This window comes from Rhinolophus sinicus, linkage group LG11 (genome assembly GCF_036562045.2).
Source record: "Rhinolophus sinicus isolate RSC01 linkage group LG11, ASM3656204v1, whole genome shotgun sequence".
NCBI classification, from domain to species: Eukaryota; Metazoa; Chordata; class Mammalia; order Chiroptera; family Rhinolophidae; genus Rhinolophus; species Rhinolophus sinicus.
The window spans coordinates 72,185,360-72,213,015 of record NC_133760.1 but is presented as its reverse complement, the minus strand read 5'-3'; the positions used below and the strand labels follow the sequence as shown (position 1 = coordinate 72,213,015).

The window sequence follows — 27,656 nt, the reverse complement described above, 5'->3', positions numbered from 1 at the left end:
AGCATCTAGGATTGGAGGAAAGCAGAAATTCTTTGTCCAAGTGAAGGAAGAGAGTTGTCCGGGGTCCCTGAAGTCAAGTGGACGGCATTATGCAGGGATGGTCTCAAGGCTAAAAGGAAAGGTGAACATACTAATTTTTAATGCCATCAAAAGTATACAGATCACCTAGAGAGGCTGTACGTTAGTTTTGACTGGCGGTAGGCAGGGCACAGCTAAATGACTACTATTCAGCAACGTTTGTGCATTTGAAACAGAACAGCTCATTCCAAGGAGCCAGTCCAATGCTGTTTCTCTGATTTTCACAACTTGTTTTATACACTTGCTTTCCACTCTAACTGTCTCCTGGATATTTGTCAAGGCCTAGAGACCAGGCAAATATTGAGTTTAAATTAAGCTAGTAAGAAGACTTTAAATCCCGTGCTTGCCTCTGATAGAACAGGGAGAAGAATGTTTTTACCTTTAAATGGTAAGGAAATGGAAGTAGCAAAAAAAACCACTACATTTTGCCATATGACTCTGTAATCCAATGCAAATTTGAGGACACCTTCTCTTGAACCTTATCTGAATAATGGAGTTCAGATCCTTGTTGGGGGGGGGGGAAGAAAAATAGGACTCTTCTATTATGTTTTGTAATAGAGATGGTGGTGGGGTGGGGAGGAGGGGGTAGGGAGTATAGGAGTTGAAATGTCAGTCATTAACTTATGACCAGCATAGGGTAAAAGAGGAATCACCTCTCCCGTTCTCAACAATGCAGTTTTCCTCATCCAACTAACAATGATCTTAACACAACCAACAATTCACAGTATAGCACACTGCTGCCTTACAGGAGCTCCTCAAATGAAAGTTCCCACTCTAGAGACTAATTCATCATTTTTGGATAATACTTTTAAATCTTTAGAAGCAATCACTAGTGCCAGTTCCTGTTTACTGGTGTGTACTCGTATTAGATATTCATTTTAGAAAAATTACTCTGGTGTTGAATGTGGACTAAAACCTAAAAAGACTGATGGCAGGATGCTGTGTAAAAAGGCAGGTGTGATATTCTATCCAAGAGGGACAGAGCCAGGAACAAGGTAACTGGGGGATGGAGGGTAGGGCATTGTGTCTGAAAATAAACATTTTCAAAATCAAGAGCAAATTTTCCAAGGAAACAACATGGATCTCGCATGGATCATTCTTAAATAATGTGAGATGGCTCCTAATAATCACTAATTCTGTTTCTATATCATGCTGTTAATAAAATACCCTGGAATCAGCAAATCTTTGATAAATTCAAGAAGCCACCAAAGGACCATAGCCTGAAGGAGAGTGGGTGAAGTAGTTTAAATCAGCCCAACTACTTTGCCAAGAAGGTCTTTTTAGTTTATAGATATAGATGCAGATATAGATATGCACATCTAGAAAGAGAAGAAACAAAAGAGAATGATCAAGGTAAGATGTTAACAATTGGAGAACTCTAGTTCAGTGTAGCTGAATTATAACAAATGTATCACTCTGGTGTGGGATTTTGATAGTGCGTGTTTTGGGGGAACTCTCTCTACTTGCCGCTCAATTTTCTGTGACCCTAAAACTGATGTAAAATATAAAGTCTACTTAAAAATTCTAAATCATTTTAAAATGGGTCAGTTAATCAAATAAAAATTTAGTTCAGGATAAAGAGTCTCAATAAGACTTTAACACCCTAATTTGAAACATATACAAAAATGGGCTTATCCACAAGACAAATGAAAATTTCCAAACCAAGATAGCATTATAACAAAGTATTTAAGAAGACACCTAAAATCTTTGCTACAATTTCATGTTTTCTTTTTGAGAGTGAAATGGCAATTTAAACAATAATCATCCACAAATAATTTTCAAAGATTATAGTTATTTTTTAATCACTGTTTTAAATTGAACATACAAAAAATGCAAACACAGGTTATTCTACTAATACACAGAGGAAGAATTATCCTGAATCTTATACTATATACTAACTGTTCCTGACATAGAAACAATAGTTCCTACTTTTTTGTGTTCTTTAATACAATTTTAATCACTAAATTATATATTTTGCATATAATGAGTTTAAATTATTTTATAGTCAATCGTGATAAGAAACTAAAAGGCTAAGTATGTAGGTTGCTGTGGTTTTCTTTTTTTTATTCAAATTTATTGGGGTGACAACAGTTAGTAAATTTACATAGGTTTCAAGTGTACAATTCTGTAACACATCATCTATATATCACATTGTGTGCTCACCACCCAGAGTCAGTTCTCCTTCCATCACCATGTATTTGACCCCCTCTTTTATCAGCCCCCTCCTCCCTTACCCTCTGGTAACCACTAAACTATTGTCTGTGTCTATGAGTTTTTGTTTGTCTCGTTCCTTTGTTGCTTTCAGTTTTATATCCCACATATCAATGAAAGCATATGATTCTCAACTTTTTCTGTCTGACTTATTTCTCTTAAACACAATGATCTCTCTTCAGATGGACTCAGCACCACATCACACTCAGCCCTGGGCCTGTCAGTGAGGATCCTTCCACCGTTTTATGCCCGAGAGTGTGAAAATGCAGGAATGGGTCATCTTGATAAATTCGTAAGGTTTATTAGGCATGAAGATGCAAATTTCGGGCAGGTAGGAAACACTTGCTTTTTAGGGAGAAAGTTACTAGTAGAACAAATCCAAATAAGAGATTTGACTATGTTGCAGAATGTAAAATTACTCTTCAGTCTCTTCAGAAATTTCACTACAAGAATATGAGTATGTGCCATTGTGTCCGTCACATGGGAACATTTGTAAAGTGAAAAACACAAGCTAAATCTATCCTCACACTCTAAAATACTTGGTGTCAAGTCAAATGAGATCTGCTTCTGATGAACATCTTGTAATCACAGAAACCAAGTAAAGACATAACTATTACATTCCCAGACTATAAATATTGAATTGATCCAAACTAGTTATTTCTGCTGAAATATATTTTTCAATGACAATGGATAAAAGTGAGCAATAATGTATGTGAGCCAAACAGGAGCAACTTATTACTGTCACAGTATATAAAGTACAGATATTTACTTGCCCCTTAATTCCATGTTTTATTCAGTGATTATACGATATTCTGTAGTTCTGAGCCACACAGATTCTACAGAGAAAACACCCTCCTTCCCCCGTCTGCCTCTATCTTTATTCATATTAGAGACACTTTGGAAATAATTTGCAGAGTGAGGAAACCTATGGGATACCGTGGACATTTCCCATCCACCAATGACTAGCCCTGACATCACACAATTCCTAGACACACCAAAGTGAGATGGGCAGACTTAGCAAATAAAAATACAGGACACCCTCTTAAATTTGAGCTTCAGATAAATAATGAGTTCTTTTTAAATGTAAATATGTCCCAAATATTGCCTGGAAGTACACTAAAAGTTAATTGGTACTAACATTTTTTTCATTGTACTAAAATATATATTCCTTAGGTTTATTCATTAAATTTAGTGCATCAGAGTACACTAAAATTATTTTGTGCTAAAAATTATTCATTGTTTATGTGAAATTCAAATTCAACCAGGCATCCAATATTTTATCCAACAATACTTAGCAAAGACATTTCGTAGTTGCAATGCTTTTATCTCCTTTTAGACCATGAGTTCCTTTATGGTAGTGATGGAGCAATTCATACTTGAATGGTCAGCCCCTAAAGCAATGCATAACACACAATAGCTATGCAATAGAAATATGTTGAATGCAAGAATGAGTGTAAAGGATGAATTATAAAGAATTGATATAGATGGATTGATGGATGGATGGATGGATGGATGGATGGATGCAAAATAATTGTTACTGGTACTGGCAAAGAGTGAAGCCAGAGTTCCAGTGCCACAAGAGTGTCCCCTTTGGCAACTGGTATGAGCAACAGCACAACAGTAACTCTCTTTTGACTACAGCTGTGGCTGTGCAGTGGATGGAAACGAACACAACCTTCTTTCTGCAGGTGTGACTTCTGGATACCCAGTGAAACATGGGTTACACTTGAGTTAACCATAGCTCTGGCTGAAAAACCAAGATGAAGGCCCACCAGAAAATCCAAAACTAAATTTAAATATTTAGGAATTAAACAAAGAGTTTATGGTGAAAAGCAAAGAACTCTGTGACTCTCAAATTACCATGGCAGCCTCTGGATACAGTCCATTCAAATTCCAGACGAGAACCCAAACAAGCAAGATGGTCATTAAGCTACCCAACGGTCATATTAATTGTATTCTGTTTGTTTTGGTTTTTGAAAAAAGAAAAAATCTCTTCCAGGAATATACTGAACTCTGTATATCAATACAAACTTCCAGGACGTAAATGTGAATGATCTGATAGAGCATAATGTAAATAAACTTTAACAGCCTACACACACATAAATAATATTATAGAATATATATCTAGACTATACAGAGGTTGCCAAAAAATGTACACACATTTTAAGAAAGAAAAAGACTGTATTAAAATTGTAATACTCAATATAAACTGATAACAAAAGATGAATACAAGTCACATTTGACTTCTGCAATTACAAGAGGTGCTCAAAGTGGTTACCATCAGTGTAATTTTAATATAGTGTTTTTGTTTTTTAAAATGTATATACATTTTTTGGCACCCTTTCTCTCTATATATGTCATAAATATATAAAGAATATTACTATAAAATATGTAAATATATGATAGATTTATAAACATATAAAATATATAGAGAATATATCTATATTTAGCTCTCTATATCCAGATATGGCTATCCAGGTATGTAGGAATATAAACAGATGATAGACAAATTCAGATTCTAATGTGGTTTTACAGGTTTACAACTTTAAATCACAATGACTAATGTGTATTGATCAGGTAAAACATCTCAGAAATGACCGTGACCCCCATAAAATGGTGAAATACAATATACTTTTGACGTTCCTGCCCTTCTGATGCCTTCTTTTCTCCCACACCTGGGCTGTTGCAATGACCTGTTTTCCAAAAACGGAAGCACTGGAGCCTCCCACTCCATCCTCCTCCCCAGGACCCTTGGATCCACACTGGCTGATTCCCTCTGTCAGTTCTCCATGGCTGTCACTCAGTCACATTGAATTGGTTGCTGTCCTGCTTACCATACAGACCTCAATACTCGCAACTTGACCACTCCCTCAAAAGGTGGCCTTTGTGCCTTCCCAAGTGAATGACAATAATTTCACTGTGGAACTGAATTAGCAGACCACAGGGAGCATCTGCCCGTTTTAGGAGGGTAATTGGTTTCAACAGTACCTTGTGTTTGTGATCTAACTGAAAACAGTGACTAGTAAAGTGACCTTTTGACCAAGTAAGAGGGGTGTTGGGTGATTTTTGTCATTGTTGGATTGTCCTGGCAGACCTGACAACAGACCTTAAGGAGCACCACACATGCCCCTGAGCAAAGCTAACAAAGTTGAAGTTCTTGGAAATTTCTTTTGTGGTTCCCTCTTGCTTAGTATTTCAGGTATAAGCTCCTCTAATTAGGAAATCAGTGTTTCCCATAGTCTGACCTCACTTAATCTTGCTCAAATTTAATTCACACTGTTTTTATAGCTCATGACTCTGCTTCTTTCATTGTTGTCCCCACCCTCTTTCACATTAATTTCTTTCCTGCTAGTCCTGAATTAACTACACATCTCTAGGAAACCTCCTCTGCCTATTCCAGTCAACATTAAACACTTTCTCTCACCTCTTAGTACATTTATAGTTTATATACACACTACTAGTGGGTCAGCAAAAAGTTTCTTCCCAAGTGGAAACTAAGCAATTAAACATTCCCATTATAATTATTTTCAAACTTGCAGCATTTCTATTATGGAAAAAATTAGATCAAGGGTCAATTTCTTAATATTTATATGTATTCTTGAATAACCATTCTAGATCAATTTGAAATTAACTACATGACTACAGTCCATTCCTAAAGCAATAGCAAACTCTATCACTGGCTTTGCACATTTCACCTGGGTTTTAGAGGCTGCGGCTATTAGTGAGGACAGGTGGTAACACTCAAAATACATTCAGAATTCAATTTTGTATACAATAAGCTTTCTTTAAAAAATTTAAAGCTAAAATATTATTTTTGCGACCAGAACAGGAGACAGGAGCACACACTGTACAGATAATGTACATCAAAAGGTTGCTAAGAATACAAGAGAGAAACCCAGAACTTGATTTTCTGTGCCTTACTTAGAGTGGATTCCTAAACGGCACCAAATTGGGTCTCATAAAAGTAGAAACATGTACCTACTTAAAGGATATATAAATGAGAATCTTTTGAAAAGTGCATAAATGTTCAGGGCTTAGAACAGTGCATAAATGTTCAGGGCTTAGAACAGTGAGGCTCATGGAGGATAAAACCAGTTGCCTGATCTTTTTATTTAGGCTTCAAATTAATTCAGTAAATATTCAGGAAACTACTATTTCTGCTTTTGCGAGGAATTGGGTTATAGTAATAAACGGGGCATACTTCCCGCCATTAAGATGCTCAGAGAGACCACCACAGGAACATGCAGGACGTTTCCAGCTCTGAGGCACAAATCATGCATTGTATTTATTTTGTATATCCTTCAATCAAGCAATTAAAAACACCTTGCCATGCGACCCATTGCAGAGTTGAATGTTCCTCCAAGCAGCTGTGCACAGCAAGAAAATTTGATTGGAATTCGGGGAAGGGGCAGAGTCTGACTGGTCCCAATCAGAGAGGGAGATTGTTTGCAGTCAACTGCCCTAGAGGAAACAGGGTCTCGGATTCCTTTGGTGATTTGGAAAATAAAAAGGAAAGGGAAGGGGGAACCCAGCTTACGCAGGCTCCCCCACCACTTTCTGGTGGGATTCACTTAGCATCTGCAGGGAGGACAACAATAAAATGAAAAACATTTCCAGGAGTGAACCCCAAAAGTCAATGCTTAGCAGCGCAGGGCAATGAGGGTTTGGCCTCTTCTCTTCCAAAGGGATCAAAGAGTCCTAATGAAGGGACCTTTTCTCCGCCAAGATTGTAAACCCCAGAGGGTTCCACTAACTCCAAGGCTGCGAAGCCACTGGCAGGGGCGGGAGCGGCGAGAGGACTGTCTCTACGAGAATCGCTATACTGGGACCCTGCCTCCGAGCGTCAGCCGCGCCCCTCAGGCCCCCGCGCGCGACCCCGGCGGGCGGCTCGCTCTCAGCAGCGCAGACTGCGCCCCCGCCCCCGCCCGCGCCCCCGCCCCCGCCCCCGCGGCGCGCACAGCCGGCCGAGCGCGCACCCGGCACTCAGCTCCGCGGCGCTCCGAGCGCTCAGACCGCGGCCGCTGCAGCTCGCGAGGGGAACCAACTCCGCCCGCCCTCCGACGTGCGCCTCCTCTAGCGACTCCAGTTCCCGCGACCACCACCTCGCGTCCTTCTGTCGATTCTCTCCTCCCCCCATCTCTCACTCTCTCTCTCTCGCTCTCTCTCTCTCGCGCTCTCTCTCTCTCTCTCTCTCTCTCTCTCTCACACACACACACACACACACACACACACACGAGTCTTCTTACACCAATCTATACACTGGAGGAGAAAACACTTCCTTCGCGCTCCCTTCATCTGCACCCCGAGAAGCTAAGGAGCCGCGTGCTGGGGGTCCCCGGACCGTCTGGAAATGCTAATCCTAACGCGCGTCCTCGCTGGCATTCAGCTCCTGTGTGTTTGCCGCCTGGGTGAGTTATGAGACCTCGGTGGGGTTTCCTCTTGGGGATCGTTTGGGACACGGGTGGGGGGATATCAGAGCATTGGGTACTTGCTGCCGCCGCCGCCCTCTGGCAAGGAGGAAAAAGGGACGGTGGACGGGGATCCCACGGTGTCGGCGGCGGCAGGGTGGGTGCCCAGCGTGGAGAATGCGCCCCCTCCCCACCTCGCACCTCCGCCCGCCACCTTCCTTCTCCCCGCCGGGGACGTGCTCCGGCTGCCACAGGAGAGGGGCTGGGCAGTCACGGTCCCTGTGCTCAGCTCTTCTCTGTCCTTTTCTGCAAAGTGTGCAAAGAGCCTGTTCGATACATGTACAGAAATAAATCCAACCAGAAATTCAACCGTAGTGCGGAGCTACGTACTACATCCCGTTTTTGCTGTAAAATTCATGCTATGGATATAATGGGCTTGAATGAAAAATACACGTGTCTGATGCGAAACACACACGCGCGCGCACGCACACACTCGCTCACAACGCCTGAAAGGTAGTAACAGGAACAAGCATCAACCTGACTTTTTTGTGTTTTTTAGCACTTTTAATTTACATTCAAGTCTGGGCAGTTACTTAAAAAGTTTCAAGCAAAATTTGTTTAAAGCAAAATTTCTATCAGCGTTGTGCCACTGCTGTCAAAGTCGGAGGAGAGCTGCAGGTTGATGTATTTATTCATGGGTTCATCTCCTCGCAGGTTACACATTTAGTACTGGAATTGCATTCGGAAGTAGCCAGTTAGATGGGATGTAGGTTCAAGCGTTCCGGTCATTTTCCAGAAGAACTGTAGGATTGGATTTTTGCATTTTATAAAAGAAATGCCTTTTTTCCTTGAGGAAGATTTGCTATGACGATGGACTAGAATAGGTTTGGAGGCATAAACCTAAAAGCTAGAAAATGTACCTCCGTGTGTGAGTGTACATGTCTTACTTGTTTTCAGTTAGAAGATCCCAATTGTTAAATATTAGATTGTTCCTAATAAAGTAGCTGTTAACCTACATTTTCGTCCAATAGATGGTGCTGCTCTTGGCATCTTTACAAAGAGAAATCGTTTTTATATTCAAACTAATGAGAATTGCATCACAAATATCGTGATAATTGCCAACAGCTCCCCAGATACATAGACATAATTTAAATTCCAGAAGCTTTATGAAAGTGCTCAGGTGTGATGTGAGACACACGGTGATATTTAAGACTTGCCGGGGAATCTGTCCTGGTTTTCTCTAAAATCATACAGTTGATCGAGGAGAGGGGAAGACATTATTTTTAAAGTGTTGTGGTCCTCAAATACGCACCTGTTGAATTTACTTTTCTAGTGCATAGATCTGTCTTAACAACAAAGCCAGATCCTTTTGGTACTTAGATTCTCATTTAAAGTAAATCTTACTGTAGTATGGAAAGAAATCAGAGAGTACTGCTTTGTATGCCATCCAAACCACATGCCCTGAGTATATTGTGCATTTTTTAATTGAGGTATAATATGCATGGCATACAATCTGTCTTGTTAAAGTGTACAATTCAGTTTAGTATATTCACAGAGTTGTGCGACCATCACCACTATCTATCTAATTACAGAACATTTTAATCACCCCAAAATGAAACTCTATGAACAGTCGTTTCTCATTCTCTTGACCCCAGCGCTGGCAGTCACCAATCTACTTTTTCTATAGATTCTCCTATTTGGAGCGTTTCCTATAAATAGAATCATACAGCATGTGGCCTTTATTGTCTGGCTTCATTCACTTATCGTAATGTTTTCAAGATCCATCCATGTTGTAGCCTGTATTAGTACTCCATTCCTTTTTGTGGCCAAATGATACTCCATTCCAATAGGCCACATTTTGCAAAGGCTTTTCACAGTAAAGCATTGTTTGTAGCTTGTTTGGGGTTATTTAGAGTTCAGTTTATTGGACATAGTCTTAATGCTTTGATGATGTAAAGTTTAACTGTGAAGAATTAAACTCATTGTTTAGGAGTGTCACAAGTTTATGCGATGATCTTGAACGTAAGCCTGTATTAGAACTCAAAACGTGTGTGTTTTTCGTTTGTTTATTTGTTTGTTTGTTTGTTTTGAGACTGGCAGGTGACTGCTTTTCTACCCCTTCCCATTTTAACAAAGTTGGCCTTTTCCTTTGTTGCCTACAGGCTGACCTAGGGGCCTTGGCAACCTCAAATGGGATGGATATCTTGATGTCAGGGTAGCACATTTTGAAAAACTGAGGCACATTATCTAACATGAAAAATTCAGCCTCCACTTTAATTGTCTTCCCCTCATCATCTACTGTAGTGACTGTGGGTGTGGTTATTACTCATCCTCAGTGTCTTTGGAGCCAGTGAGTGGCCCAGCACAGGGAGTAGATAGACGCTCAGGAGAACTCTGTCCACTGAGGCTGCTGTGTAGGATGACAGTTCCGGCACAGTTTGCATGTTGGGCTGCATTCTAACCTTTTTCTGTAGCATTTTGTAGATTCACTAAGGTGTTCATTGTTAGCAATTAAGAATGTCTTAATAACCTTACCGCTTTCTGTGTCCAAAGTGTCCTGATGTTTTGGAGGGAAATACAGACCAATTGCTTCTTTCCAATAATTCTCCAAAACAGAAAAATTCTCATTCGGTTACTACTAGGGTTTAAGAGGAATATTACAGTTTGTTGTTGTTTTTTGTGGGGGATAAATTGTGAGTTCATCTATTTGGATAATTCTATCAAGATTGGCCTATGGCCTCAACTGTTTTGCTAGAACTAGCTACATCACAGTTCCCAAGCTATAGTGTGCGTGAGCATCACCAGGAGAACTAGTTAAAACACAGATTGTGGAGTCCACCCTGAAGAGTTTCTGTTTCAGTAGATCTGGGGTGGGTGGGGCCTGCAAATCTCCAGGTCTAACAGATTCCCAGGATATGCTGGTGCTGTGTCCAGGTCCACACTTTGACAACTCCTGAGCTAGTTTGACATTTAAATATTAGCAAAGGCTCCGGATTAGTAACAAGTTTTTACTGTGGGCTTGATTTCTGATATCTGACTTGCTGTTATGTTTAAAAATCACATGAATAACACAATATTTAATATTATTTAGCTGAAGGAGATTCTTAATCAGAGAGGCAGAAATTAAAGATGACTCCAAGATAATTCCCTAAGTGAATTTGGACCTTCTCTAAAATAATTGATAAGTTTTTTCTGTTAGGTGGAGAACTAATGTAATGACTGTGTGACTCAAGTTATTATTTAATCTTGACCCACTGAACAGGTAATGGGAAAAACTGCAGTGGCTTTCCTGTAAGGAGGCTTAACCGTGAGTCATAGAGGAGAGGTAGGTGTTTTAAGAGCTTTTAAGGAATAGTTTCTTTCAGCTAATGAGAATTCAGGATCTTTGAATTAAGTGAGTTATAGCCCTGCAAGGTACACGGGATTCAAAGGTTTAAATATTATCATTAAATATGTCATGAATCAGATTCTGAACTTTTAAGTAATGTCTTACCGCTTTCAGGGCCACATTAACTACAAATTATACCCAATTCCGCTGCAAGAACTAATTGCTTAATTTATTCCAAGTATGGGATCTGTGAAATCCAGTATGTTGTGACTCTCAGCTTGGTCTGTTTATCCTCGGAAAACAAATGGTAACCAGGAATAGAAAATGTTCATGCTTTTTTCCCCTGACAAATAATAACTAGTTTCCTTTTAAAAAATTAATTACTCTTGATTTGCAGAGTAACAACTTTCTTTATTTCATGTCTCTGTCCTTTTTCTGTAGACTCTGGTTGCTTCTACTCTGGGAAATTTGCCAGGATAAATTATTTCATTGATGAATTCACTTATGCTCTCATGTGTACACTTAGACATTTGGGGACTTGCTTAAAATTTTATGTGGGGAAAATTTTGCTTCTGGCAAAAATTCAGGTTTTTCTGGAAGCATGAAATGTGTTTCCCCTTCCTCTTACTCTCAAGAGATTTGAGTTATGTCTAAGCTGGTAACTTTGTTTGATCACCCATTGGCCAACTGTTCCAACTGTGAATATTTTAATGGAATCCCCTCATTCAGGACCAGAGGACCTCAAAGGAAGGGCTTCATTAAGAAGATGAGCTTGTGTTTTATTTCCATTTACCATCTACTCAGTGTTTGCTGGGCGCAGACCCAGTGCTGAACATTCTGTGGACGTTTTCTCATTTCATTCTCCCCAAAACCCTTAGAGGTATATGTTTTCATTTTACACATTTTACAGCAGAGGAAACTGAGGCACAGAGAAGTCAACTGACCTGCCTAACATCACACAGCTTGTCTCAGCCTGTATGTCCTTTCTGATTCCCAAGCTTGAGGCTTTTTCTCCTTTCAGTCCTAGGAGATCAGTTTGCTATTTGGGATGTACTGGTTTGCTTCCTATGAGGTGTGATGCTGCCTTTCACACATCAGTTGCTTTCTGCAGCTCTCCATTCATGGCTTTCCCAAGTGCTCTCGTCTTATTCTTCCTCCCCTTATTAAAAAAAGCAAGGCATAATTGACCTTTTCTAGTGTACGGTCTTGAAAGTTTTAACAAATGCACATGGTCATGCAATAACCATGGTGATCCAGATACAGAATATTCCCCTCTGCACTACTTTAACTACTTCCATTACGAGTTTCCTAAGTGCCCCACATCTGTTAGACAGTAATAATCAAGCAGTGCAGAAACGTACGGGGTCCTCATACTCATGATGCCTGCAATCCGCTGATCTGATTCAACCCCCACATTCAAAACCTTCTTTAATCTCACTTTTAAGGCACTGTCTTTTTCTAGAACTACTTGAGAATAAGTCTTTCCCAAATATCTCTCTGTGTTAAGCATCTTAACTTCCAAATATTTCAGAACGTTTTCCACTTTATCGTGAAGGTCCGTGGTAAACGTCTGAGCCAATTTAAGCAAGACATGCATATGCTTCAATTATACTTTAACTTTTAACATATTCTTGGACGTAATCCCTATTAGCAACTTCAGGTTACAAAAGAAAACCAGTTTTTATCTGTGTTTGTAGTTCTTAGAGACATTAAGCATACTGTATTGACATCAACAGAAAACTTAGTTTGTTGTGTTGCACGACCCTAAAACACTTCTATTTTAGAACTGTGCCATCCAGTACCATAGCCACTAAGCATTTGTGGCTATTTCATTTTAAATTTATTAAAATAAATTGGTTCAGTGCCTCAGCCACAGTAGCCGCATTTCAAGTGCTCAGTGACTACCTATGGGGCAATGCAGATATAAAACATTTCCTTCACTGCAGAAAGTCTATTGGACAGCGCTATGATAGAGTCAGAAACAGCTGATAAAATATCACTAGTACTTTTCCATAGCACTGATGGACAGTACTGATGAGAGGCTGTCAGCTAGGAAAGCTTCTAATGTTATTTAAATTGTTTGCAGTGGTGATGTATGTGAGTTGTTACTGGCCTGTGTTGTTCGGACTGTGTTCAGCCATTCAAAAACATCACAGGGACATTGTGGCGGCCATAGGTGAGGAAAGGTCAGTGGCTACTCTGTGGCCTTTGTAGACGGGTCAACACCCATCTACAAAGAGGGGAGATTAGCTGTGAGTTCAGGAGTGAGTGCTCTGTTCCCACAGCACGTTATCCACATTCACTATAGCCTTTCTAGTCTGTCTCTCCCACTAGACTAGCTCCTTGAGGGCAAAGACTGTATTTCATTTGTTCTTGGACTCAGTACCTATAGTAGGTGCTTCAGGAACATTCAATGCACTAGGTCATACAGAAAAAGTACTGTGAGGGTCTAACGTTGCAGTCGCTTTTTGCTTTTGACATGAGCCAGTTGCATCTGACCTTTCCTTCCTTTGATTCTCATCCAAATCCAAGTGTTAGGTCTGCAGTCACTTTGACCTGTCCATCGTGAGGGCCACTTTTGGCATCAGACCTTCATTTACTTAGATTCCTAGGAAGGTGCATACTCGTAGGCATCACCTAGATCCAGACACCATCTGTGCCCTAAAAGTAAAGCCCCCATGATAGATCCTGCATGTATACTCATTCTTGCAGGAGCAATTTTGAATGAGCATTTCCTTCTAGATGAGTTGACACCAGTGAAGCTTGGATATGTCCCAGGGGCCAGGGCTTCAAGTCAGGGTGTGTGTGTGTGTGTGTGTACACGCATATTTACCTGTTAGGGAGGACAGGGTGGTGGAGGTAAGAAGTGGACAGTAATGAAACATGAAGTGTCTTAAGCCCATGGCAACTTTTTAGTCAAGTCAAAGCCATCAGCTTGGATTAACTCTTCTCAAGCCGGCCATAGGAGGTGCTGGAGTCCCAAGGCAGCTCCGGAAACCAGCTAAGTGACAGACAGTGCCGTTACATTTGGAATTGGTCTCTAGTTTTATCATTAATCCCAGAGATGAGGTCCTTCACCTAGCTTAGTCCTGAACATGGCAGATGTTCAGCAAATGTTCGAATTGAGTTGAATTCAAATGGAACGGGGGATGGGGTGAGTTAGAAATGCTCACAGAAGTTCAAAACAGAAAAAAGATTTGCTCTTCTATTAGGATCTTTGCTTTATTTTCTTCTCACTCATTCCCTTTCCTTTTTCTTCTTCTTCTTTTTTCTTTCTTGTTTGTGGCTATTCTTTTTCCTCTTCACTTCCTTCAAGCACGAATTTAAGATTTAAAAACCCTCGATGTTGCTCAGCATCTTGAAGAGTTTGAGAGGGAGGACTTTGATGCCTGTGATACCATTGTTTAAAAATATTTTTACTGTGATATAATTTGGGGAGCCTTGTAGTTAACATAACTTAAAAGTATGGGTTAACATTTCTTTCTGCCTAAAAATTCTAGTGTGTTACTCTCTCTCTCTCTCTCTTGCTTTTCATATTTGCACACAGATATTAAAGTAAATGAAATTATGCAAGGTCCTCGTTAATGTGAACTTTTGGGTCTCATTCAATAAGCGCGAATCAATTCCTGTGCACACTGACAAGAGATAAATATTTTACAAGTTTCCTTGGAAAGATAGTCTTTATATATTTGGAAAGAATAATTTATTAATTAATAGGAAAGAAGGATTTTCTGTTAAAATATTCATAGAGTGAGTGCAGTTCCTTTTCCACTCCTGCAGAATCATGCTTTCCTCCTTTTTCCGTGCTGTTCCTGCTGGCATTCACTCTTTAATTTTTCTGTTCTGTCACTGGCACTGACTGGACGGCTTATTTCTTGAATCTTAAAGCTCTACCATCTTTACCTCAAGATGGGGCTTGATAGTAGACCTTTTATCTGAACTGATTAATTCAGTGGCAGGTTTCATGCTATCCTAAAACAAAGCTAGGGCCACAGAACAGAGGCCTGGGAAAGCTTCCCATCCCTCTCTCCTCTTCTTAAGGCGGGTTCAGTTTCAGAGTAACCCTAGAAGGAGGAGTGTGGACTATAGTGATTGACCTCATAGTCTTTACAAGCCAGTGGAACTTCAGGAGGCCAGACAGTCTTGGAGTTGGTCCAAAGATTCAGGTCTGTCGGTAGGTGGGAGGATAACTGAACCAGCCTCTGAGATGGGAGTCTAAGTGCACTTACCAGGGCATAGGCACATAATATCTTTCATTTTGTGGGTGACACTTATTCTTGCTTTCCTGTGTCTTATTTTCTTTCTCCATGCATAGTTGGTTAGAATTAGTTACTGTTTTCTGTTAGGTGATAGATAGAAGATATAGCTATAGACTTTTTTATTTCAAGCAGTTTATTTGTGTGTATATTTTTAAATAACATTTTCATTATTTTTCAGGTCTAGGCTATTTGTTTTTATTATATTTGAAAAGCCCTGATAGCTTCATTTAAAAGTTAGTGGAAAACTTTGTCAGGTGGTCCAAATAACTATTTTAATATTCTTATTAATGGTGAAGACAGAAGCACAAATCAATTCAGCGAGTCTTTATTGAGCACCTTTCTTACGATAAATATCTGCCCAGAGAGACTATTTCTCTCATGGTTTGCTAAGCTTTTGCGAGAGAAAGATCCATACACAAATAGCTCTCATATGTAGCAGAGTTTGCAGAATATGAAAGTGTGCATTGTATGGGAGTGTAAGCTAAATTCACCTCTGGGAGGATTTCTAGGAGTATATAAGGTTGAATACAGACCCAGCAGTGTGGGCGGGTGGGGCTTCAGGGGTCCCTGATGAGGAAGGAGGCGTTAGTGGCAAAGGGATGGCATACACAGAAGCCTGGAATGGGAATGAGACTGTGGTGTTTGGAGGGAGGAAAATGTTGGGAGGGGATGTCTTAGTGGAAAAGTGTCAAATTAAGTCTGATTTCCAATGGCTAATTGAAGGGTTTGGAGATTGGAATTTGTCCAATATATAACGGGAAACTATTGAAGAGTTTTGAGCAGTGAAATGTCTTGAGTAGATCTCTTTATTTTAGGAATATTACTCAAGTATCAGTGTATAGGCGGATTGGAGAAGAGTGAGACTAGGAATCAGGAAACAGTTATAAGGCTGTTACATTGCATCAGTCAAAATGGACATTTGATATATCATTTGGAGGTATATTAATACCATCCTTCTTATATAATGTTTAAATGTATAACAAGTACTCAAATTACCTCATTTGATATAAATGTAATCAGTATAATTGCTAGGACTTGGTGCCATTCTCTAGAGAGTGAGTCATTGGTGGTCCTCAAGCAATGGAAGATATAGCAAGGACCTATAGAGTTAGGAAATATCCAGGAAGGAAACATGGAGGCAGCTAATACATACAATTCCACAGAAGTTGATAATTGGAAGGGAAGAAGAGAGAAATAGAAGATGGTGGTTTGAAGACTGATTATTTATTGAATGATGGAACTTTGAATGTATTTCAAGACATAGGAATTGAAGCTAGGGAGTTCCTCTGAGCTGATTAACACAGTGCCTTGAGACTAAGAAATGCTGGTGCTTAAAATGATCCATTTTTATCTATTTTAGTAGAAATTATGTCACCACTTAACCAAAAAAAAAAATTTCTTTCCCCTAAGGATTGGAAAGATTTGAGTATATTCCTAGTGTCAGGCTAAACTTTATCAAGTCTCAACTTAAAAAAACAAAAACAAAATTATTTAGCTCATTCATCTTAAAAATTCTTGTATTTGCCCTTTTTTAAATGAGCATAAGTACTATTGCGATATTTCAGGCAGCTATCTTCCAATTAATAGGTTTTCTTACTATCCTCAATTTCAGATTGCTTATAGGCTATCACATTCATATTGCATAAACTAGTATCTTTGTAATTGCTTGCAATTTGTGTCTTACATAAAAACAGTGCAATGGAAAATAGTCCGTACAATAGGCGTCCCAGAATTTCCTTCAAATTGTTTTTAGCAATTTTTTTCTTTTAATTCGTGAAAAATTCGATAGGATTTTATCTTCTGTATATCCTGTAAGATACATTATGGATGCATGAAGTGGTAAATTGTTGAATCATTGAGTTTAGGTAATGGATCAAGTGGTGACTGTCAAAAATAGACATATAAGTGCATTTTTCCCTGTGTAATGAACAAATATAGCTGTGTTGTAGGTATGAGTTGGGTGCAAGACTTGTATTTAAGACGTAAGGCTAAATGGCTTCTTTGCTTATGGTAAAGTTGCCTTTGATAGCTTTTGGAGTGGGAAAATTACATGAAATATGCATGCATATAATATATGTATATAAGTATTTTATATATAAATATATCTATGTGTATATATGCATATATGTAATATACATATATATGCATATACCCACAGTAAATAAATAGGGATATATAGTATATCTGTCTTTCTGCTTTTTAAAACTGATATTGCCTTATTTTGACGGTTAAAAGATGATATTCTTTGGGAAAATTATTAAGTTTCATTGGTAAGAATTATCCTGGATATTTTGAGGCTGACTTTTTCCTGCCTCTAACGTAAAGAAAGGAGAGGAAGGTCTGCTTCTTCTTGTGACCTGAATACTGTGCTGTCCCTCTCCAAAGGGGTTGAGTCCACCTGAGATCAATAAAACCCATTTCATCAGATCTTCATTGAATAACTACTGTTTGCTCCACACTGGGCTGAATTTGAATCATTTTTCTCTTTGAGGAGTTCATCTTGTTGCAGATATAAAATGAACTCTGGTGGGAGCCTACCAGAATAGAGAATAATGAAATAAATGTTGGATTCTATGAATCAGATTTTAAGTCTGTAGAAAGTCATAAAAAGGAGGGACAAAATAAAGATGTGAATTCATTTAAAAATGTCTCTGTGAGACTGGGAGCTGGACTTCCATCTTTTGAACTTGGAACATGTACTGTTTCATTCGATAATTTAAGCCTCTTAGGTGTCGCCTCCTTTTTGTTTTTGCTGAATACAGAAACAAAAAGATAAGCCTTTATTACTCATTTCAGGTGATTCACTCAAAGAGAAGCTTGAATACAGAAGTTGGTTGTGTTTTGCCTCTCTAGGCTGAAATGCATTTTGTTCTCTATATGTGTGTTAAAACGGTCATCTTGTATGTCCTGTTCAACACCTACTGCTAAGAAAATGTCACATAGTTTCCATATTTATATCTGTACAAATTTGAGGCTTAATTCTTGGTGGTGGCAGCTGCTATTTTGTGACAAAGGTAAGCTCTTGGTGCTGAGATTTCAAAGAATGAGTAAATTTGCATATGATTCTTGGCTAATAGTCTATCAAAATGGGGCACAAATTTTGGACATACATGTCAATGCTGTCTGCAAAATGGATTCCTGGAAAGAGGTACAAAGAATGAAATTACTTTTAATTGGCTGAGAATGGCTAGTGCATGTTGCCCTTGAATACTTTAAGATGCAGCACAATCTGTCATCATCCATCCCACAAGAGAATATCCCATAATGCTTCTCTGTTGCCTGTGATTCCAACGTACTTTCATCCTAATCTTTCATTACATTTTAGCTATTTAATATTCTTGGCAGAAGATATCAAGAAAACACAAGATGCTTCTTTGTTCCTCAGTAATTTATTCAAAATTTTATACCAAGCCCTCCACCCCCCGAAAAAAATGATAAAACACTCATCATAAAAAAGCAAGCAAGTATTCCAGTTCCCTGTTTGGTGGCAGCTTTACCAGGTGGCAGCTACTCCTCCACCTTTTTTAATTGGAATTCTACAGCATCTGTCATTTTGGAAAAATAAAACAACTGTTAGTTTTTACAAACATGGTGAACTATTCAGTTGTATTAGACTCAGTGGCATTCAGGCAAATGAAGATAAGAATATATTTAGTAAATAATCTCCCTACAAATGATAACAGCATATAAACCCTTGTACCATGATGCAGGTTGGGCCTTCTCTGACTGCTGGCAGAGAAAGTGGATCTCCATGAAGTGAGTTTTCCCTTGTAAATACATGGGAGAGCTGGCTTTTTTTAGTGTGAGGCTTTGAGACTGCAGTACAAAGTGTGCTGGAAATTTGTTTGGATGATTGAATTACTGGAGAAAACTCCCTGAAAATAGGTCATCAAAAAAACATTGATATATAGACATTTTGTGTGGAAGTAATTATGCTTGTTTATTGCATTCTGCTACAATCCAGGATGCCAGACTGTGCGGTTTCAGTGAATGTGTCCACAGATAATCCCATTTAGGATTTACAGGCTGGAGTGTAAATTCCTGTTGATTAGCCGTTGCATGATCCTTATATTGTAGTCAGTAATAAAGAATGAAGAGTTTTTTACATATTGCATATCTTCTTGCTCAGGCACCTATAAATCCCAAATACACATATCAAATGTGTATTTGATCAAAACACAGCTGGAAAGTTTCACTGCACTGAATGTCACACACACACACACACACACACATACACACACACACACACGTGCAACCACGAAAATAGCAACACATGCATCCTCTATTAACCTAGAAAATTCTATGAACCTAGCAAACCAACCTGCTCTCTTGCCAAAATGTGAAAAGTACAATAAACATGCGATAGTCATTACTTAATATAAATTACTACTTATCTAAGGTCAATGTTAAGAAAGCTTGTGCAAGTTTGTAGCAACGGATTTTGTAATGCTTTTAGGACCCTGCATCTTAGGAGAAGGACTTTCCTTTTACATAGTGTGTTTCTGAAATTCTCAGAAAGAAATTCTTCTGCAGCTGACTTCAGTAATGAAACACAATAGAGGACTACCGGGGGCCAGCCACGGGAACCATTGAGAAAGCATTAGATGGGATTTTGTTTGTTCCTACTCATTACTGGGAAGCACCCATAGGTTCATATAACTCTTGATGTCCTATGGTGCTCTTACCAGGGGTTCATGCTGCTTCAAAACCTGAACTTCAGCTCCCTGTCCAAATTGACCTGACCCTCCACACCTGTGCCCCTTCAAGTTGGCTCAAGCTTTCCCTTTTTCTTCGGTGGGTTGTGGCCCCTTGTATTGCTCATCATCCTTCACATCTGCTGTGAAACCTGCTCTAACACATCATTGTTCCTGCTACAGAGAGGGAAGACTGACTCACATTGCGTTTCAGTTATCTCCTGAACTCTCTTCCTTGAAGGAGTCTGGTCTCAAGAGATACAAGCACTGGACTCTAAAGACCCCTGGCCTATCCAGTAGGTGCTCAGTAAATACTTAAGACATCAATCAAGGAAAGAAGTTCCTTCCAAAGAAGTCACTTTAAAAACAGAAAATACAGTAGGATGTATCAAATACTAAATTTTGCCCCATCTCAACTCATGCAGCACTCCCTTCAGCTGAGTAAGAAACTTAGGCTCCTGTTCCCAGCATTCTGAATTAGAATTCAGTTCACCCTCAAATTCACTCAGTCCCTCTTATTTTAAAAAACTGAACAAAAGTAGGTCAATCAAATCACATTCTCGTTTGAACAAGTCCAAGAGTTTATATAGATTTTGAACTTAACTGGCATACTATTATGGACCACTTTCTAAGGGCTTTTACTCTTGGCATTGAGACTTTTAAGAAAGAAAATTAGGTGATTGGAATAGAGTACAATAGTGAATGCAGAAGAAGGGAAGAAAGATGACCGTGGCCAGAAACATGAGAGAAAGAGGACTATAAGTTTCTTTATTCTAAGTAGCGGTGGGAGACTCCACTTGCTGGGCTCCACAGCGGATGCACCATTTCTATGGCTAAGTTTCCCCTGTTTCCTGTCAAGCCAGGGTCTTAATGAAACAAAAAGATACCGGATGCCTCTCGTTAACACCTCCTCATCCCTCCAGCACCCCAGCCAGTGCCAGCCAACAGCATTTCTCTCAGTTCCTTTTATCCCTTTTACACCAAGAACAAGATCTGAGATACGTGAGATCCTGTCCGATTCAGACATGGAGAAAGCACGGTGGAGTTTCCAGCCACTGGTCACCTGTCGCTGTCAATAGCTGTATTGTCAGCCAGTATCGTGGGTCCAGTGCTTTAAAATTTGGGAGCAGAATAAGTTTTGTATTTGTAGCATTAAGGGCATTTTCCTTGGAAAAGAGAGCCTGTGTTCTTAATACCTTGAAGTCTTAAAAAATGTGAGAATGCAGAGTGCTCTGCCTGGGGGGCTGTGAGGGACATTCTGAAATTATATTTTTTGACAAGAATCAGAGTTTCTTCTCTTTGAACTGCAGACCTGCTTTACACTGTACCTGGAGGGTCCACAATAAGACATGTAAAGCACGAAGAAAGTAGGAAAAAATAGATTGCTGAAAACAAAAGTCTATCAAGATGGGCAAATATTTAGTGGAATCCTATGGAAGTTAGTGTTCTGTTCAATCATAATAGTTTAAATGTTTATGAGACTAGTAAGCAAATAGAAATTATTTGTACAGATTTCTGCAATTTCTCCATTTGGGCCACAACGATAAGAAAATCCAATTCAGGGAAATTTATCCTGGTTCGAGGAGGATAAAGGATCCACTAAAATACATAATTACTTACACTGAAAAAATAGCCATTGTTTTTATCTTAGTGTGAATTGTACTAATATCGAATAATAGGTGATTTAAAAATTATTTTGAAATGTTTGTTTTAATATGTCCAGGACAAAAATGTAATCGTTATAATTGAAGAAATACAAAGTTAAGAGAAAGCAAAGTATCTCAGAACAATAACCACAATACTCAGATGTTTAATTAAAAGACACTGAAAAAGAGAATACTTTTAAAAATAAATAGTGATGCTTATAGAACATTAAACAGGTTATTTAAAGTTTAAAAAGCTATTTAATGTTTTATTACATTATAGCTACAAGAAGCAGTATTTGATCTGATGAAGAATTGGCAAATAGTTGTACTAAGTAATTATTAAGGTTCCTATGGGAATTACTTTGGGAAAATCAGGTTTCAAAACACAATTATATAGGGAATGAATTAAATTATTGAATATTTAAAATGGTGAGCAGAGAGAAGAATTGGGTGGTTTTAACATTGATATTTAAGGGATGCAATATTTTCATCCTGCTCTTTAAACAGGCTTTAGTTATTTTAATTATTAAAAATGAGACCCGAGTTAAACAGTATAATTAGTCTAGGCCAAAATTCAGCCATTATGGTTATGGTCCTTTCTAGGTGATATTAATCATAAAGTTATATGTAGTCTGTGTTTTTGGAAAAGCTTACTATGACTTCAGAAGTTTTTGATAAGAAATTACCTTCTTTACAAAAGCAGAAGAGGCAATGTAATATGAGGAAATGTTGGTAAGAGTTTTGTGAATGACTTTGGAAGGACTTCCTCCCATCTGGAAACAAGGCTCTGTGTGGATGCAACAGAATTTTAATTTTTTGCATTATATTCATTCATAATGAAAGTGTTGTTTTCTTTCAAGTCATTAGCTTAACATGATAATACAACTTAAAATAATGGGTGTTTCTTATTAATGGCTGTTAGTTGTACCATTAAAAAAAAAAATCCTCTCAACTTCTGCCCCATTTCTCTCCTTCCATTTACAGCTGAACTTTCAGAAAGTTGTTTCTATCCTCAGCATCTCCCTTCACTCTCCTCCTGTTGGCTCGTGAACCCACTGTAACCAGGATTCTGTTTCTACCACTGCAAAGACCTCATCTATCCCACTCGTGTCCTCGCCCTTGCTATATCCAATAGTCAGTGTCCTTGGTCCTCATTTTATTGACCTACAAGCAGCTTTTGACAATTGTCACTTGGTCTTTCTGGCAAGGCTTTGTTCACGTGATTTCCAAAACACCACACATGCCTGGTTTCCTGGCTGTCTCACTAACCACCTACATCACTGGTGACCTCAATCACTTCTGCTGGTTCCTTCTCATCTCCCAACTTCTGAACATTGGCGTCCCCAAGATTTGTTCCTTGGACACTTTTCTGTCTACACAACTTGCCCAGTTATCTCATCCCTATATTCTCTACATGGGTGACTTTATATTTATATCTCTAGACCAGAGTCTTACCTGAACTCCAGAGTCCCATATCCAACTGCCTACTTAGGTATTTAACATGCCTGTCAAACTTGACCTGTCCAAAATGGATCTCCTTCCCGATTCCTGACGTCACCTTTGTCTCACTCTACAACTTCCCCTTCAGTTGCTCAGGCCAAATATCTTGAAGTCCTCTTTGATTCTTCCTTCTCTCTCACAACCTACATTCCCTCTATCAGCAAACTTCTCCTACATTATTTTCTTCTAGTCTCCAGCCGCTGCTCCCATCCGTCCAAGCCTCCATCCTCTCTTACTTGGGTTGTTAAGCACTAGCTACCCAACTGGTCTCTCTGCTTTGCCTCACGAATCAGCCAGATTGTGAGGCAGATTTCATCATTCCCCCAATTGCCTGTCTCACTCAGAATGAAAGCCAAAATCGCTACAGTTTTCATCAAGCCCTGAATGATCTGGCCTCTTATTACTAGTTAAGTTTTGGGGGAGTCAAAAGTTATATGCAAATTTTCTGGTGGTTGGTGGTTGGCGCCCCAGCCCCCACATTATTCATGGGTCAGCTGTGCTCCTCTAATGGCCTCCCCTGCTTCCCACTCCCTTCACTCCTTCCCTTATAGCCTCCCTGGCCTGCTTCCTGCTCCTAAATCACCCAGGCACATTGTCCTCGGGTTTGCATCATTGCTGTTCCCTCTGTTTGAAAAGCCCGTCTTCTGTAACTCATAATGGTCCACCCTTACCCCCCTGTGGTTTTTGCTCAGTGTCACCTTTCTATTGAGGACTTTCCTGGACAGCCTGTTGTAAGAGTGTAACCTCCTTACCCTAAATGCCCTCTGTCGTCCTCTCTTGATTTTTCTCCTTAGTACTTATCATTATATGTATTTTTTCAATTACGTTATTCTCTGTCTCTCCCCATCAGAGCATAAGTCCCATGAGGATTTGTGGGCTGGTTCACTCTCTAGCCCCAGTCTCAGCACCATACCTGGCACAGAATAGCACTCAGTAAACATTTATTAAATAAATAAATAAAACAACCTCCTTTTTTTTCCCCTTTTTTGTTTGATTTTGCTTGAATTCTATTTTGGGTGATATTACTGTGTCTTTCTTTAGTTTGTATGGCCATGTATATCTTAAGCTCTCCTTTTGTTTTTGATGTTTCATGTATCTTTCACTAACCCTTGAAAACATCATATAATCAATTTTTGGTTTTACTTAAAGTCTTATTGTATTTTTTCAACATCTTTCCTTCATCTTGTGTTATTTCGTATTTGTGCCTCCTAATTATTTTACAGACTCTCTGGTTTTTGCCTTATGCATTGTCTAGTCTTTGCATTTATCTTTTCCTGGGTCATAATTTTCATTCTTCTTTAATTTTCACTAGTAGAATGCTTTAAAACGTTTTTCTCTACTTGTCAAGAGAGAAGTTCCTTTGAGTTCTTTGCCACAGCAGACGTGAAATGCATTACCCACCAACAGCCTTCTTGCACCCCACCAACTAGCTTCCTCCACTGTCTCTGTTATTGTAACATGGTGTGGTAACCATGTAACAGTAACCAGGTAACCATACAGATCTGTTTTAAATCCAGAACAATGCTGTTACTATTTTTTATATTTTTTTTGGACATGCATAATTGGTTCAGCAACCAGCTGTGTAAGATATATCTCGATTACTTTATATGTTGTACAGCCTACAGTTGGTTGTTATATATCATAGTTTTATGTTTCTTGTCTTCCTCTTTGAAGTAATCATTTAAAGGAGATGTTGGTGAACTGTTTTCTGTATTAAGACACATATATGTTGAACTGTTTTTCTTCTTCACATATGAAACCTAGATGACCTAAAATTATTTAATCACAACCTTTTTTCTTATCAAATATATAGGCTCTGCTTCTTTATAGTATGGAATTTAGTGTTACTGAGGACAGATTGGAAAGTTCCAGCCACGCCCACTCCTTTTCTGCCAGAACCGGCATATTTAAAGGCTGCGAAAAGAAGGCAGGTGTGATGGGAGTGGAGCAGTACCCTGGTTTCTTCAAAACGCAATGCCTGCCTGGTAGAAGGAAGGGACACAGGCTTCATATTGGTTGAGACATTAGACCTTCAGAATATAACGATTTGCTCTCCATAGTCGAAATAATTAAATACATTAAAATTATGTATTTGTCCTGATCACTGCACTGTACACCTGAAGCTGAAGCTGAACAATAATAAATGTCAACTACAAGTTTATATGTGTGTGTGTGTGTGTGTGTGTGTGTGTGTGTGTGTGTGTATTTACAAGAAGCGGAGTACAGCATTAGGAATAGAGACAGTGGAAATGTAATGGCTGCGTATGATGTCAGAGGGATAGTGGATGGGGGGGGTTGACACAGTGTGAGGGATATAAATGATAAATATCTAACTATTACTTTGTTTTGTGCACCTGAAACTAATTTTTAAAATTAAATAAATAAATAAAAAGAATGTTAAAAAATTATGTATTTGCAACTATAATATTTAACATGAATATTTCACAAGTATTAAATTTGGCTTTTCTATTTCACTATTTAAAGGGCAAAGTTATTCTGCCTGACATATCTTAGTGTCCTGGAAGCATTTCTCATGCATATACACGATATATGCGTGTGCGCGCGCGCATGCAGTGACTCAAAACAATCCAATCTTTCTGATAAAGCATTGGGGATTTGCCAAATAAAGATAATAATTCAAGACTTTTAAAAATGTACATATACAGTATTTTCTGCATGGTAATGGCTTTCCTTGTTCTTTGGTAAAACCTTTTTGATGATTATAAAATTATCATTGCAAATATTCAGACATTATACCCATAATTCCATCATGAATAAATATTTTTCACATTTTAGTTTACCTCTTCCCTGACATTTTTCTAAGCGCGCACAAACGGAGGGAAAGAGGGAGAGAAGCATACATGTTTAACAAAGATTGCCCGATACAAATGGCTTAGCAATCTGCCTTTTGAATTTAAAGTGAATAATTTGCCATGTCATTAAACACTGATTTTAAATTGCTTAATTAGTTAGAATAGAGTTGGATTGCAGGTTGAAACCCCAAACGACTGTGTGTCTCGAGTAAGAATCAGGTTTATTTCTCTTTTGCTTGTCAGTCCAGATGGGTGGCGCGCTCTCCTACAAAGTGAATGGGGATGGTCTGCACTCAAAACTGACAACGGTGTAGTGGTTACCAGAGGGTAGTGGGGGAGCAGGGAGGTAGAAGAGGATAAAGGGGGTCAAATACATGGTGATGGAAGGAGAACTGACTCTGGGTGGTGAACACACAATGCAATATATGGATGATATACGAGTATTATAGAATTGTACACTCGAAACCTATGTCATTTTACTAACCAATGTCACCTCAATAAATTTAATTAAATTGCCCCCCCAAATTTCAAAACTGAAAGTCCTTTTGTCATCTGTGGGGTATTATCCTCTTCCCTGTGTGTTCTGGATGACTCACAGCCATGTTAGTGAGAAAGGGAAATAGGGGAATGGCATGGCCTACATTTTCACATTTCGTGCAAGTTACAATGCACAAGTTGTGTTTTGCACTTTGCACAAACTTATCTCTGTGGCCACAAGGAAAACTAGAAAATTTAAAGAATATTCCGGATAGCCAGGTTCCCAGCTAAATATTTTGTTACTGTAGAAAGGGGAGCATGGCTATTGGGGGTGCAATTAACAATCATTGTCAAACAATATTCCATTACACTATGCTCTGACCAGATTTTTTTCCTGTTATTCACAATGTATTAATGAGCATCTTCATACTTCCATATCTGTTCCCTTATAATATTAGCTTCTTAATGATGGCCAAGATTTTCTGAATGTTTATCAGGTGCCACAAAGTATGCTCATATTTTATATGTATTTTCTCCATTAAATATGATAATCTTATTAGGTATCTACTGTTCTTTATCCTCGTTCAGGGATATAACTGAGGAAGTCAAGATGCAAGTTTTCTTTGAAAGGTTTAAAAGGTTAAATAAGAACATGTTAAATAGCTTTGTCACATTCGCAGGCCTAATAAATGATCGGTCAACATGAGATTCTGATCCAGGACTTTCTGACTTCGAGTCCATGTCCTAATTCCTACTATCTATTTATTATTTTAGGATAAATTATCAGAAAAAAAGGTTCTGCCACAGTGGATGCATCTGTCTAACTAAGGCTTTTGATTCACACCATCAAACTACCCTGTGGGAAGCAGATAACAGCTGATGCTCCTATCAGTGGTGTATGGGAGAGTCCCTTTGCCATTAATATTTAAGGGGCAAAAAAAAATAAAATAAAGAAAACTCACTCTTGTTCTCATTTGCATTTAGTTTACATTTATATATTGATAAATAATGGGGTTAAACCCTTACGTCTGTAGTTACTATTATTTGTATTTCTTTGGTTGTGAATTGCTTTTTGCACAAATCACCTGCGTCAAGATATTTCTCTTTTACTTAGAGATCATTAAAACTCTTTATCTTAAGAATACACACACACACACACACACACACACACACGTTTCAGATTTTCCCCTATGCCCTTGGGTTTTGATAGTTTATTGGATTTGGGGGAGGATGTATTGTTTA

General features: G+C 38.8%; 1 protein-coding gene across 4 annotated transcripts in view; it reads left to right on the top strand.

The window, feature by feature from the left end:
- The first annotated feature begins 7,238 nt into the window (after positions 1-7,238).
- Positions 7,239-27,656, top strand: part of PTPRZ1 (protein tyrosine phosphatase receptor type Z1) — a 165,250-nt gene continuing 144,832 nt past the window's right edge. For all 4 annotated transcript variants that reach the window (XM_019750066.2, XM_019750067.2, XM_019750065.2 and 1 more), the window contains exon 1: positions 7,239-7,697. In XM_019750066.2, coding sequence (XP_019605625.2) covers positions 7,640-7,697 — 58 coding nt within the window. In that variant the 5' untranslated portion in view covers positions 7,239-7,639. The remainder of the gene's footprint in view (positions 7,698-27,656) is intronic.